The 16,124-nt window shown below is 40.1% G+C and overlaps 1 protein-coding gene across 5 annotated transcripts in view; it reads left to right on the plus strand.

Moving 5' to 3' along the window:
* CREB5 (cAMP responsive element binding protein 5) overlaps nt 1-15,808 on the plus strand; it is a 382,587-nt gene extending 366,779 nt beyond the window's left edge. For 2 of the 5 annotated variants that reach the window (XM_074340923.1, XM_019726163.2), the window contains exons 9-11: nt 706-936; nt 8,318-8,426; nt 9,343-15,808. In XM_074340923.1, coding sequence (XP_074197024.1) covers nt 706-936; nt 8,318-8,426; nt 9,343-9,506 — 504 coding nt within the window. In that variant the 3' untranslated portion in view covers nt 9,507-15,808. Of the gene's footprint in view, nt 1-705; nt 937-8,317; nt 8,427-9,018; nt 9,048-9,342 lie in introns of all 5 variants that reach the window. The other 3 variants (XM_019726164.2, XM_019726166.2, XM_074340924.1) reach the window with 2 other exon arrangements.
* The last annotated feature ends 316 nt before the right edge of the window (nt 15,809-16,124 follow it).

Genomic DNA, 16,124 nt, shown 5'->3' on the forward strand with positions numbered 1-16,124 from the left:
CCCTGCTTCCCCATCACCTAGACAGGCCTCCTGTCACTGCCCTGCCTTAGTCAGAGCTCTGAGGAGTAGGCAGACCCATCTGGAGTTTGCAGGTCCCGCTAGCCCTATGCATTCAGAGCTGTGCAACAGTGAGAATAGGATTCCAGCTGCTTTCAGGGCTTCACGGGGTCTCTGGTTGGCAGTCACAGTGGCCATGGGTCCTGGAAGTGTGTTCCAGGAACGTGAGTTTAACACCGTTACAATATGAGGAGCTTACATCCTGCCCAGAAGGAGTTTTCTGCAGATGACAGAAGACTCATCAGTGTTGTGACAATAACCCTGACCTCTCTGTGTTCACCTGTAGCCATACATTGGCACTTTAAAATTTTTAAATGCACCTGAAATAACATATTTTTAACATCTGAAGGAGAAAACAATGTTTTCTCTGCCATGATTCAGCCAAATGCCTGTAGGGAAAAATCTATTTGATTCTTTTCACAAGTCATTCCTGTATCTTGCCAAAATATCATAGAAGAGAGCTCAGCGGATGCCTTTTCTTTTCCTGAGCATGATTTCATTGTTTACTTCATTCTTAGAAAACAAGTTTGATAGGCTTACTAAAGCAATGGAGTCCTCTGGGCTTTGCATTTCAACACTGGCTTGGGTGTCTTGCCCTACCCTGCTTGTTCCTTCCCTATCCCGTCACCCCCTCCCTCTCACTCCCAGCAGGTTTCACCAGCCACGCAACAGATGCAGCCAACCCAGACAATACAGCCTCCCCAGCCCACAGGGGGGCGCCGGCGAAGGGTGCTGGATGAAGATCCTGATGAGAGGAGGCGGAAATTTCTGGAAAGGAACCGAGCAGCCGCCACCCGCTGCAGACAGAAGAGGAAGGTCTGGGTGATGTCACTGGAAAAGAAAGCTGAAGAACTCACCCAGACAAACATGCAGCTTCAGGTACAGGCCACTGTCTCTTTCCTCAGGACTCAAACGCCCTGTGTACAGTTGGCATTTCCTGTCCCAGCAGGCACTTGTTGACCCAAGCAGTAATACCACACATTCGCCCACAGAGCAACTGCAGGCTTATTGCTCCAGCTTTATTCATTCCGGGACACTCTACAAAACAAAATAAACCGTTCAGTTTTAAATCAATCTGCCTACAAAGCTCTGAGGGGGAAGAACCTGCCCAATTAAGTTCTAGGACTGAGAGCACAGGCTTTGCTCAGACAGAGGTTCAAACTCTGGTTCCGCAATTACTTGCTGTGTTTACCCTCTCTGGCTCTCCTTTTCCTCATCTATAAAATGGGAATAATAACCTCATAGAGTTGTTGGGAGGAATAAATGAACTAATGTGGACAAAGAAGTTTGCCCAGCGCCCTGCACATAATAAATTTTCAGCTGAAAGGCAGCTCTCTATATTCACCGGATGAAGGGTGGCTTCAGCTTACATTAGATTATCTATATTTTTGTTTAATGGAGAAAAGAGAGGTTTATGTTTATAATTTTGCTCTGTAAGAAAAGGCACATTTCTATCTCATTTTAAAATTTGATGAGATTTGAAACTTGCATGATTTTTGCATTACATGGGTGGCTCAGTTGGAGACATTTTATGTTTTAGAAAGGTCATGTCTAGAAGTGCTTGAGAGATGGGGAGGAAACTCCAGAACCTGGGGTTTCATCAGCAGAATTCACGTGGTACCTATGATGCAGTTCAGGTCATTTGTTCTAACACAAAAAGGAGTGCACTGTTCACTAGCAGGAAAAGAAAACCCAACTAAATGTGACAAGCAGTCCAGGGACAGCAGTTAAGAGTTGTGGATGGCAGCCCACAGAGAGTAAGAGAATGGCTAAAGAGTGGAGGGAAGGGCAGAAAGACTGCCCCAAATAGGGAGACTCTGTTCCTCAATAGTTCATAGGTCACTTTCCAGCACGTGGTTCTCTGTGCGTCCTTAGAAAGGAGCAGTTAGGGTGCCAAACCTCCAAAGCCTTTGCATACTCAATTCCAGTCACTGCAAATGGCCTTGGGGCATCCAGTGTACAAACTGAAAATATACAAAGTTTGGGTTATACATGGACTGAACGTCATAATTTATGGACGTTCACTTTCCCCCCTAAATTTATCATTCTTTTTGTGATAGACATGAGAAAGACCCAGGGAAACATATATTGCAGGTTTGAGAGAAATAAGATAATAATTCCTCTCACTAACTTACATGCTACGTGAAAGTGGGGGCTGTGTCTCAGTACCCACTCCCACCACTACCTAACCCCTATTTCTAGTATAGTGTCTAGCCAGCATGGTGAGTTCCCAAGTATCTATATTCAATATCTGTTTGTCGAATAAATTAATGAGTTCCCCATCTCTAAAGTATCCAAGAACTGGCTGCCTGACCAATTGGCAAGAATGTGTTTGAAGGGAGTCAAGCCACAGTGGGATGGCTGGACTCAAACACCTCGAAAGCCACTCCAACTTGAAAGTCTATAATCCTAGAATCATGCAGGCACAGTAGTATGTGAGAAGCTTTTAGGTAGAACTTGGATAAACACTTTTAATATTCGTAGTAATCATTTTTTCTTCTGAGGTCTGCAAGAGGACCATAAAAATGTACAAGTTTTAGCAATCTTGGCACTATTGACTTTTGGACTCGACAATTCTTTGTTGTATCCTGCTCATTGTAGATTTTTAGCAGTACCCTTGATCTCTATCCACTAGATATCAGTAGCACCCTCTACCCCAACCCCAAGTTGTGACAACCAAAAAGTCTCCAGATACTGCCAAATATCCTCTGTAGGGACAAAATCATCCCTGGTTGAAAACCACTGCCTTAGATGAAGGAGCCAGCTGGCGTATATCAGGTGCCAACAACTGTTTCAATCAGTTTCAACTAAAATGAGTCCCTGCAGAATTACTTCAGCGTATTGCCTATGTATGGTTCTAGAGCATGAAAACATGGAAGGGCCATAGCAGGGAGCCAAGAAAAGTCAAGATGCTGCTTGGCTTCGAGGTCAGAGTGTTCATGACTTGGCATATGCATATATATTATCACTCTTACAAAACACATGAGGTAAATTTACCCTTTCGGAGACCCTAATCCATTCATGTTCTCAGAGCCAAATAGCTAACAAAAAGAGATACTAGAATTCTAGCCCCTGAAAACCAGGAAAAAATCCTATAGAGGATTTTTTTTGTCCTGATCGTTTTGGTTAGTAAAGCAGGACCCAAGGAAGAAGGGGCAGTCTCTGAAAAGACTCAACTGTTGACATTTTGCAACCATTGCTTGGCCTCAGAGGGACAGAAACCACAACTGCTCCATGTTTTCTGTGATGCCGAGCGCCCTGCGTCCCGCCTTGCCATGCTGGATAGGATATGCAGATTCTGCTACCTTTGAATGACCCTTTCCCTCTCACTGGACCTTTGTCAGAAGAAAAAGGTGTCTCTCTTGAGGCTGGTTCCGTGAGCCAAATTTTAAGTAAACAGAAATTGAAGGTGCTAAGCAAACAAACTCCAGCCAAATGGAATATCCAAGGTCTGGATGGCTAGCTGCCACTTTTGAGTTGTTTTCCAGCATAGAACCTTCTAGTTAGGCTGCAGAGTTTCAGATTGGAAAAATCAGACATAAGAAAACAAAATCAAATTCCCAGACTTCATTTCCTCGTCTCATAACAAATCTCTACCCAAGAGGTCAGCACAGGTATAGGAATTGGAGGAGATAGAAGAAATAAACCAATCTGACATTTTACATAGAAGCTGAAGCATAGGGGACCTGAAGAGTCTTCCCAAAAGTCACACAGCCAGCAAGTAGCAGGATGACGACCTGAGCAAGTCTGCTCTTGACCTAACCTTCTTATTCTGTGATCTTTCATTCTAGAAAGTTCTTAAACTGAAGGAATCCCCATTCTTTTCTCTGACAGAATAGCTAAGGTCAGCTCTGAATGCATCAGCTGCTGATGTGGGGTTCAGTGCATGGATTGTTTGTGTTCAATAGATGATATGGAAATCATCTGGTCACCCACAGAAATAATTGCTTTTCTGTTTTAGTACAAAGACACATGGCCTAAGTCGCTGCTGAAATTTTAGACACATGAGCCCAGGTTTGGGACTTGGCAAGAGAATGGGCCAGATGGGAACTGTTGCTTGACAAATTGAAAGTCTTTTGTTTTAGAATGAACCAAACCAGCTAATCTACAAAAAGAAGTGGCGGGGGGTGGGGGGGAGGCAGCTATATTGCAGGGCCCATTTTGATTTTTTCTTTTTCTTTTTGGCACAGACTACTGCTTACAGCAAAAAGCCTTCTTGGTTTATTAACACAATGATATCCCCAAAACCAAAACCTGCAAATGTAGCTTTGAGGGTCTTCTTGGAGTTCTTCTTTAAACTGTTATTGTAGTATTGAGTGTCTCTCTAGGGGACGCTATTTCATCCCAAGGCAACTTTATGGGTTTAAGAACAGATTAATCCAATGGCATATGCTCTTACCTTCTCTATTTAAATGGCTAACTGCTTTAGGGAAGCAAACCCAAACGAGTTGAGAAAAATGGAAGGCTGATTTCAGCAGGAGAATCAATACTGATTATTACTAGTTTGTTTTCTTAAAGTACTTTTATATGAAGGCCTAGCACAATTATTATAACCTACACGGGGGAGTGAAAAAATTGGTGATTTGCCTCAATTCATAAAGCAAGGTAATTCAGAGTAAGAAAATGCTTCCAGAAGTCCTGGTTTTTATTTCCCTACTAGAGCTGCAGGCCACATTTGATTTCTTTCATGCATTTTGAAACATTTGCTATCTGGTTGTTCTCTTCCAAAATGAATTCAAGGTGATTCTACTTATGTTCCCTTGGAAAGGATTTTTATTTAAAATATAGTCTGGTATTTGTGCATTTACTATATCAGCCAGTCTATCAATATGGAATCTTCAAGAGGGTTATGCATGTGCACCGCATGCGATTCACTCTTCTTTCTCCGGGTCAGCAATTCTTGACATTTTTTTAACCCAAAGACTCCCTTATGGAATCTGATGAAGGCTCTATACACTTTCAACAACACACACACACACACACACACACACACACACACACACACACACACACGCAAACTTTTGTGTTAAAGAGAAACTATAACTGTTGCTTTGGCATCTGCCCTGATAAGATTGGGAAGCACAGAAGATGCTAGAACTGGCTCCCTTAGGAAAAACAGGACTGGAAATAAAAGCATATTTGAGAATACCAAAAGTAGTTAACTAGTGAATAAAAAAATCAAGGTCGAGTCCTTCATTAAATTAAGTAATTAACTTTCTCAATAGAAGATAACAGAGAAACACTCAGAATAAAAAACTATCGTGCTGGAAGGCACTAGAGAACTAGTCCAACCGTCTTGTTTTACACTAGGTGGGTGAGGCTATTTGGGAAGCCAAACCCTATTATTCTCAACCCTCGGTTCTCGAGAGTTCCTCTTTTCGGCTGGGAACTTGCCCCATGAACTTCTGTTGCTTCTGTGGCCATTACACTTGTATTTAGTCCTTATCAGCATCATAGTTATGTGTACACGAACAAAACAGGAGGCTGATTGTTTTTCTCTATGGAGAATATTAATTGGCATTCATTTTCCAACTATAATATCGCTAAAAAACATACTTAACTAACACATTACATTAAGAAATATGTCCCTGTTGACATATAGCTTTAAATGATGATCGATGGTCACGGTTCTGTTTAGATTCCTGCATTTTTATATACCTCACCACACCAAGGGTCTCAGGTCCTATGCTTACAATGTATTGGTTTATTAATAAAGCACTTTGCTATCCACACACGATAAGGCCGCTGAAGTCACCTCTGTTAAATGGGACTTCGGTTATAGTCCGGGATCCCACCTATGCTGTTCAGAGCAGTGATCGGTGCTGTTTTATTGTGGTCCCTCATGGAAGCAAAGTTTATTGTGAAACGGTTTGGGGTGTGCCAAGTATTGTGGGCAGTTAGCTCTTTGCAATTGTAGAAACCCAAAGAACGGAATTCAAAGTGTTTTCTTAAGGAAGAGGCAAAGAACGCTTTGTGCCTGGGAAATGCCTAGAGAAGGTGACTGCCTAGGGCATAGCAGGGGAAGAAATGGAGACTAAAATCAACTTTTCCAAGACGGCCACAAAGTGGAATTTTTTCTTTCTTCCAGAAGTATAAGAAAGCAAAAGAATCCTGTAGTTTTGTTTTGTTCGAGATGTTTTCCTTATTTATTGTATCCTGGGTCACAGAAGAAAAGTGTGGCTAGATTCACTAAAACTTGGAGCTTGCCTCCATTTTCTAAGAATCATTGTCTACATAATCTGCAGCTGAGTTTCTCCTCGGGGGCAGGTGTCTACCAGGTTTAATTTCAGAAAAGTGTCACTTCTAGAATCCAAATGTAAATAACATGACATTTCATTTTGAGGCCAAAAATATCTGTATTCACTAGTCTTAGTTTACTTTTTCCCCTTTTCTTTTGATTTTTATTTGTTTTCCTTTGAACCAGGTGTTGCCTTATATATCCAAAAGTAACTTTTTTTTACACATGCTATTTTAAGCAGAGGGGGAGCTGGAGAAATCAAGGAAGGCTGTCTGAATTTAAATGCGCATAAAATCAGAGAGGAAAGAATTAGTGTTTAAGGCTAAAATAAATTGTCCTATAAATAAAGTTGTCCCACTGACCCTGGAACTGACAAGGGTCACGTTTGTCTTTGTCAGGGCCTCTTATCAATCACACTTATTTGGAGGTGGGAGGTACAATTTGCTTTCCTGAATGTTCTCAGATTTAAGAGCAATTTTCCTGTGCAATTAGTGATTTATTTACTATTCATGCTAATTTCTCAGATAGGTCTTTTTTATTTTGTAAAGTTTGGAGAAGAAAAAGAAAAGCTTTGGAGATGAGATTTTTAAAATTATTTTCTCATTTATGTTACTCAACATTTGATTGCTTATAATGTATTTTGCAAATGAATGCAGAAATAGGAGGTATCCCCTAAAACAATTTTCAAAACCAAATTTTTAATTAACTTCTAGAATCCCAAACTTACTTTTCTAGGTGATAAATACATGCTTGAAAAGCCAAGTTCATATAGAAAGTGTAGATACAACTTACTGACAGCAATGTTAAAACAACCTTTTCCGTGTGCATGTTTCTTTAAAGTCTCCTACATGTGGGCTAGAATACCTGGCAGCCACAAATGAACGGAGCCCAGACAGAGGGTATTAAGTATCACAACTGTAAAATGGCTTATTGGAGATAGTGCTGTTTGTAGTTTACTTTTCTCAAGTGGAAGCACCTTGGAACCAACCATCTATTCTACATTTGTACTTGTAGGCAATGGTGCCAAGTACATTATTCTACAAAGCCGTGAACCTATCTTTATGAATTATTACACAAAGTGGAGATTTCGGGCACTTATCTAAGTAAATAAGAAACACACACACACACACACACACACACACACACACACACACACACAATTCACGACCCCCTGGTACTGACGGGGATAAAAGTTTATAGACTGAAGTTAGCCAAACTAGTTAATAAACCCATCAAATTAATTCAATCATGGCCCCAAATCCATGGTCCCATGCCCCATGCCTCCCTGGGCTAACCTCATCCCATCAGCAAAGGACCAGCATTTGTACCACATGCTTCCATGCCTTCTGCTAAGAAGACATCAGGCACAGAGACGTGCTCTGTTGAACGATAGCCCATTTGGAACTTTTGGGGAATCCGATGGTCGATTAGTCAGTTTATTCTGAGGGCATTTCAGTGTGAAACCTCACGATTTTTCCTAATGCCTCACATTCACCTTTGCGTGTTGAAAGTCAATCTGAGCTTGTAGGATAGTGTGAAAATTATAATGACCACAAGTAAATATACTTGAGAGTTTAGTATGTGCTAGGCATTGTTCTGAGTGTTTTACATCTATAGCCTCATTTAATCCTCACAACAACTCAAAGAACTTGGTGCTGTTTTTATCCCCAATTTATAAGCAAAGTTGCTGGTGCTCTCAACTGGTTTGTTACCTGCCTAGAGTCACCCAGTAAGTGTAGCGTGGAGGTTCCCACCCAAGCAACCTGGCACCAGCACCCACCTAAAGGGTATGCTCTTAATAGGATTCAGCTCTTGAGTCAAAACCTAGTCTCTTCAGAAAGACCCTGGTAAATGTGAGGGTCAAATTAAAGGAAAGCTACACATTTTCAGGTGACTCCAATAATATTCTTAATGTCATTTGGATGTAACAGAAGAATTTGCCAGTATCATTGTTGAAAGTGCACGCGGCCATAGGCTTGTACTCACTGGTCTTCTCCACATGGTTTTGATGTCTCTTTCCAGAATGAAGTGTCCATGTTGAAAAACGAGGTGGCACAGCTGAAACAGTTGTTGTTAACGCATAAAGACTGCCCAATAACAGCCATGCAGAAAGAGTCGCAAGGGTATCTAAGTAAGTCATTGATGTTTTTTCTGCTTTTTTTAGTGTCCAATTTTTTTTTTTGCCATGAATTTTGCATTGGATTTTATTGAAAGAGCAAAAACAAAGTGTAGATTGCACATCCAGGCAGATATCATGCTAGGATTCTGGATGGCTGCCAGACTATCCCACGGGGGTGGGGGTGGGAGGAATCTTCGTTTGGGAGCCTTATCCACCATCTCCTGATCATTTCTGCTAGACTTCCACTGGCATTTCATTTTGTAAAATCCTACCAAATTCCAGCTCGGCAGCCAGTAGGAAAATTGCCTGCTGGAGACAAGTTACCAGTGGGCTAGCAGTCTTCCAGAGAAATCCATGGGCTGGGAAACAGGAGTGGGGTGAATCACTTCCAGTGCCTCTGAGATATGCTGGGTGTTACTCACTGGGCTGAAAAGCTAGCGACCTTGTCTCAGTTTATCAATACGTGAAGTGAATCCCTTTTTCTAGACCCCAGTTTCTGCACCTGGAATGTCAATATGTTGGTTGGATGCTAGTTGAGTAGGGGTTGGCGGGAGGAGCAGGGATTCATGGCTGAAGGTCAATTTATTTTCAAATAATTTTTTAGATTGAGCAACACAGATTCTCCCACCACATGTGAGTATTTTTCCACATTTGATCTATGGATGGCTATTTGAAAAGACAAGATGGGGACGTTCATACACCAAGACTCAAACACATCAAATCATTTTGCTCATGTAGAAAGCATGGCTTTGCTTGTAGCTATAAACTGGGAAGGCATAGCTTTGTGACTACAGTTTAAAGTTCTGAAATTAACCCCCAGGAGAAAATGTGTGAAACTCTTCTATTTCTAGTAAGCGGCTAGTAATATTTTTCTGAGTCGTCCACACGTCCAGCCAAGAAAGAGCTATATTGGTGTGTTTCTTCCTAGGTCCGGAGAGCAGCCCTCCTGCCAGCCCTGTCTCCGCCTGTTCTCAGCAGCAGGTTATCCAGCATAATACCATCACTACGTCCTCGGCTGTCAGTGAGGTCGTAGGAAGCTCCACCCTCAGCCAGCTCACCACTCACAGAACAGACCTGAATCCAATTCTTTAAAAATCAAGGGTCAAACCTTGCCTCCAAGAAGAGCTGCCGCATACCATGCGTCCTTTCTTTGAAGGGCATTTTTAGAATTCACTCAGACCTGGAAGACGCCTCAGTTCTTCAAAGACTGGCTTTCGTTTTTATAGTTATTATGGAAATGTTGTCTTTTATACTTAGTTATATAAGAAAAAAAAAGGGAGTTATGCAATTAATATCTATCAGCTTGGGAAATGCTTTGGTGCTTTTCTCCAATTTTCTGGTACCAGTTCCTTGTTTATAAACTGAACTCTCTGTATATAGTCATGGTTTCATTCTTATCAGTCCAACCCTTTGCCTGAGACATTGAATCTTGTTAAACCGCAGCTTTTAGCCAAAATGAGGCTTATTTACATGGCAACAGATGCAAGGTAACTGGGTAAGAAATCTGATGACATCATAACACCTGTTGAGTTTGTGCTGTGATGTCACCAGAATCCCAGATGAACACAGAGCCTTTTCCACAACTTTTTTTCTCTTACTATAAAAGATGATAAGATCCATTGATATCCAAATACAACCACCAAACATCTCACCACCTCTCCTGCTCTTATTGGTCCACTTCCTCGAATACCCAATTTTCCTCTCTGTTTCCACTCTTTCCTGGGCTCCCCGTTTACTCTTCACTTATTTTCTCCTGTTTTACTTTCCCCCCTTTAGCATTGCATGTAAAGAAGAAACTAATGTTTAAAGAAAAAAAAAAAAAAAAAAAGCGAACGTCAGAAATGTGGACCTAGCCAGTGCTTCTCTCTCACCCTTGACCCAGAGCTGGAGTTCATTCAACTCTTGCGTTTTACAAACTAGTGACCAGGAGACATTTAATGTGCCTGATTTAATGTTTTTAATAATCAGAGCAAACAAAAGGTGGCTTAGCCATAGGGGTAGCCCTGTTGAATGCCAGCTGTGGAGACACTAGCGAAGGGAGCTTTGTAAGCCTTAGTCGTGAAAAGTCCAAATTATGATGTGAGGCGATAACATCACACCCTCGAATTACAACCGGTTTTAAATGGCCTGTCTATGTCAGAAAGCCATGGACTATATAATAATTCAGAAGGGCTCTATTCACTACACAGATTACATTGTTCAATCATCAGCTGCTAATAGCCTGATTTATTGGTTTTTTTTTTCTTCTTAAGCCTATGGAACCAGCTTTGCTGCTCTGGTGGGTAAAAGTAGACCAGCTACTGGAGGAACAAAGAGAGAAAGAAAACCTAATGTTCCGTTGGGGTGCTTTCATCCCTCCCATGACAGCTAAAGCACTCTTTGGCCGCTGAAAGGACCCCATGAATATGGCTAGTCCACTCTTCTGAATAATTCTGATTTACATTTTCAACAACTTTCGTGGACTTGCCCATTATACAAAGCAGATACTTCCAAACCACAGTTGTGCCTCCTTGAAACAAGCCATTCTACTGCGCTAATGTTTTAATATCACATCTCACAAATAACAGGGGCTAATGTTTCTCTCTAGCAGTCTAGACAGGTGCTGGTGTTTCATCTCCATTTGAATGCTTGACCTCCTAACGTGTGTGTGTGTGTGTGTGTGTGTGTGTGTGTGTGTGTGTGTGTGTATTCTCATGGGATTTAAAAGAATCGTATTTTACAAAGGTGTAGCTTTTATAAGAGTTCAGAAAAGGGAAGGATGTGGGTTTTTTTCTCTCACTATAGTATAAGAATCTATTTTGGAGAAAAAAAAGAAAATATGAGGGTCATGAAGCATGATTTTTATAACTAGTTTCAGTTTTATCTACTAACTTACTTTTTGAATCAATATTTATCAACAATCTTTTCATGTATGCAGTGCTTTCAAAAGAAAGTTTGGAGTATCCAGTAAAACTCATGACTTGGATATATGGTCTAAAAATCAAAACAAAAGCAAAAACAAAAAAAAAAAAAAGAAAAAATGCAAACGAAAAGGATTTTCTATTATATTTTAGACAAACATATCATTTTTTAAGTATTTTAAATACTGAATTCATAGTTGTTTTGTCTTGTTTTGAATCCTAGCAGTAACAGCTGAATGGTTTAACCTACCTGGCTTCCTAAGAAATGTTTAAGATTTAGCTAAACAAGAAGTTAACATTCTTATCCCTATTTTGAAATGAAAAATAATTTTTTATAACTCCTATTTAGGACTATCTACGTGTCCCCCTGAAAAGGAAAAAGAGCTAATTGAAATGTTTACTTGTTTGGGTTTTTTAATTTTTTAATTTTATTTTTTGCTTTCAGTAAACAAAAATGTTTCTCTTTTTTACTGTATGCATAGCACTTAATGAAATGGATTTTTAAAAAATCCACTGGTAATACCAGACTGTCCGGGGAGTGGGTTGTCACTAAAATTATCGTTTACTGCTGTTCCATCTCTTGATTGAAATATTTAGTTGTTAAACCCAAAGCCTCTGCAGTTAAGAACTTGCCTGAGTTTTCTTAATTCAGCAACTTGACAGTTTGACTGATGTGCATTATATATAGCTCAATTATGTCTGTTTTTTATGCTAAGTAGGCAAACCAACCACACACGTTAACAAACGGGCCTCAACATATAATTAGAATAAACTGTATTCTTGTTATACTCAGGGCCTTTAGGTATGTTCCTTGGCAGTATGGAAATACACAGTAAATGGAAGATACCAGCTAGTTAGTTGTCAGAGGCCCCTGAAATCCCAAGCAGAAAGGCTCACTGGTCAGATATAACATTCAGCTTATCAATTAATTTATGTATTTCCCTTGAAGGTCCAGCCCTCTCCAGACCATGGAATAATCAGTCCTCCTTCGTGCCTACACTTTTTGCTAATCCTGGAAAACATTTTCCTTCCACCCCATTCTCCTCTCCCACTGAATGACTAGGTCACCCATCCATATTTCCACAAATCAGTTGTAATGACCTTCAGAACACCCAGCCTGAGGAGCGCAGGTCTCTGTAGCACTGCCTCTCTTCGATCATGTGTGGTACTTTTGTTGGCAGGATCTGCCTCTGAAGTCACTGCCAGCCTACCTGGAAATTTCTACAACACCTTCCCTACCTTATGTGACGGGAGTTAACAATTTACATAGGTCTACCTGGTAGTGTTTCTACCAGGTGAAACCTCATCTAAACTGAAGCATCCACATCTTAATTTTTTTCTCAGCACAGGCCAGGACAGGTATGGGGAAAATCCTAGCCATGGCTGCATACTCACGTCAGGTCGGATGTCTTCCCTTTATACTCCCACTCAGTTCTCTCCTACCTCTGCTTCAGTGTATGCAAGTCACAGTCTTAACACAGCCTGTGGGAGACAGATGAGCAGTGCGAGCTGTCACACTGCCTGCGTTCTTACAATGAGGGTGACTTCCTTTGAGCAAATGCTCTTGGGAGCCTATCCGGTCAATGAAATAAAATACAACGCATGTTCTGATTAGAGGGGCATCAACGGTGAATGTCAGGTGGTTGTTGCCTGCTCGCTAAATAAATTGTAGTGTGTTAGTTAAGTTCGTCGTTAAAATCTTAAACTAGCTTCGGTAAAAGACCAGACTTTGGCTGGGGTGAGGGGACGTGAGGGTGGGGGGTTAAACATCAGTAACTGCTATAAAACTAGCCATCCAGTTAGGAGAGAATGTGCTTCTTTCTGGTTAATAGAAACCATCTAAGAAAATATATATGTATGTATGTATGTATACAGTGGAATTCAAGGACCAAAGCAAAATTTGAACAGGAATCTATTAATTTAGAATTTTATAAGATATTTATTAATAAATGTTATTTTTAAACATTCCATTTGAACAGTATTCTTCTGTAGGATCTACTTGTTTTTGAAGTATTAGTTCATAATAAACTACTCTAGTATGTGTATCTTCATTTTTCAGGGTTTCAAATGGCTGTTCTCCATCATTTGGTGGAAATGTTTGCTTAGATCTCCGTGCGTAGAAATTTCAAGGATTTTTATTGCTCTGTGAGTTATTTTTTTAATTTGTGCTTTTAACAGTTTTTTTTAACACATTTATTTCTTTTTCATGTTTAAAGTAAGCTCTTTCCTTTAGGAAGCAGAGTTCAGCTAAAGGGAATCAGTAACTGTAACTGGAACAGCTTTCTTGTAAAAGTGTAAAAACAACTTCATCTCTGCTTCTCTCCACCCCACCCCGATTCCCTAGAATGCCTTGCACTATTCAGCTTCCTTAGTGCTCTTTTTGTCCCTTCTCAAACAATGTGCCGTAGCTTTAAGCCATTCCAGCTCCATTATGCAGTATATCTGAGAAGAAAAAGGAAATAACCCATTTAAATTTGAATAAAACCGTGCCTATGCGAACTGTAGCATTTAGAACCTCTCTTCTGCTTGAAATAATTTATATTTTAAAATTGCACTTTAGCGTTTTTTGATCCCTTTCTCTTGTTCTCTTTCGAACCTCCTCCCTGTCTTCAGCCTTCCCTCTCCAAAACCCCCGCCCTTTCTCCGAGGCTCTGAGCTGCATCATTTAAAATACAGACTATTTGGTACATTCATGCGCGTTCATTAGTAGCGTAGTGAAGACGTGTTTCTCACATCAGCCTAGATGAAGCCTGCTACGAGAATGCCAACGAGAAGAGCCAGTTTATAACCTTTATCTCTTTATCCATAGCATGTTTTGAAAATGTTATATATGCAACAGATGTGAGGCAGCAGCTAAGCTACACTTAAGAATTTTCTGTCTCATCCTTCAAACCAAAGTGTCCTGAATGAGCCAGGAGACTTATTCTTTTGTGCACCGTGGTGGCCATTGGGCTGTGGTTCTAGCCATGATCTCTCGAGGCTGCTGAAATGACAGTGGCCCGCTGTATTTCATTCCTAGGTCTCAAAAATACAACGTTGCCTTGTAACATAACTAGGGACAGCACCTGTATTTCACAATTACAACCTGAGAAAGGACAAGAAGACACTGAAGCAATAAACTCACAAGTAAAATCCCACACCAAAACAAAGAAATGAAAAGAAAGAAAAAAAAACAACAACAACAAACCCTAGCTCATCATGTTGTGAAAATGAAAAAGTGTATGTCCATTCAAAATATTTTACTATTTCTTGTGGAGTTTTTCAGTGATGTAATGCTTATAGCCAAATTGCTTAAAGAGTGTTTATATATTTTTTTCCTTATAAATTGTCTATTTTTAAAAAAACAAAAAAAACAAAGACTATTTAACCACAAGTTGAAGAGGGGGGTAAGGCCAAATTGCCAGCATTTGTTAAAAGATTAATATTCTTAAGTGGCAGTCTGATACCTTTCCAAGTTTATCATCAGAGGGGAATCAATAATTGTCAACTATTATATTTAGACCAACTTGCAATATCTAGCTCATTAGAAGTCAGGATTTAGAAAGCTCCTCTTAAGCCATTTAAGATTTTCTTACATTGAGTTTCATATTATAGACCTTTATAGAATTTTTTTTTAACAGAATCATGTTAGCCTCAGGATTTAGAATGTGGAACCTGAATAAAGTAGCTTTAAATACATCCTTAAAATCTGATGCACAATAAGCTAGCTAGACTCTAGTTTGCTCCTTTAGAAAACCAATGCTATAGACACTACAGGACGTAATGAAAGGTATCAGCAGTGCTAACGTGGACGGGCGTTCAGACAAAGGACCCTTCCCAACAAGCCCGCCAATAACAAAGAAGACTTACTTACCCTCTTTCCTTCTACCTTCCACTAAAATCACACCTGCCTCATAGAGAAAGGAGTTCTGCCTTTGAGGTTTGTCTTGGAGAAAAGATAAGCTTGAAATGTTCTCCCTAGAGAGGACATGGGGTTTGGGGTCTTCTGGAAAGGCCCAGAAAAATGGCTCCGCTCAAACACAATATTCCAGGACAATTGGAATATAAATACTGTCCAAAAATAGGGTGAAAAGAAAAAATGTTTAGCATTGTATAAAGTAAGTGTTAACTAAAGAAATCCCATAAAAGGTGCTGTCACTTTAAGTTCTAGACTGGGGGGTTGTTTGTAACTGTAAACAGCAAAGCATTTGTGTTTGTTTGTCTGTTTGTAAAGCAACCACCTTCCTTACTGGAAGGAGAAAAAATAAATTGGGGGTACATACCTGTAAATATTTGCCGCAGCATTTAATATGTTTAATTTTATGTTAAGCTTTTTGTTGCATCGTGAACATATTATTGTTACCAATGGACATTGAGTTCATTAAGACTGTTCAACTAGGTCAGATTTTTACATCTCTTTCTAGCAAGAAGAGACCAGATTTTGTGCATTTGTACAAATGTTAATAATATCACTGCAATTCCAATATAATAAAGCACTCAAATGCAAATAACATATGTAACTGTTGTATGATGAAATTTGGGTTTGGGGATTAATGACATCCATTCTATACAAGGTCTCCTTCATGCCTTGTAAACCAAGACTTACTCTTTCAGGGTCACCATTATCTAAGGACAAAAGGAGGTGAGATTTTCTCCTTCCCAGACCATCACTGCATTCTCCCCATTGCCTGCCTCTTCCATCCAATTTCCCAACGGAGGCCACTAGTCTAACACATTCACAGTGGGTTGGCCACACAATTAAACTTAACTTTGGGGTTAGTAGATTTTCACCATCAAGAAATACAGCCAGCATAAATTCTTGTTCAAGTAT

Source organism: Rhinolophus sinicus, linkage group LG09 (assembly GCF_036562045.2).
Source record: "Rhinolophus sinicus isolate RSC01 linkage group LG09, ASM3656204v1, whole genome shotgun sequence".
NCBI classification, from domain to species: domain Eukaryota; kingdom Metazoa; phylum Chordata; class Mammalia; order Chiroptera; family Rhinolophidae; genus Rhinolophus; species Rhinolophus sinicus.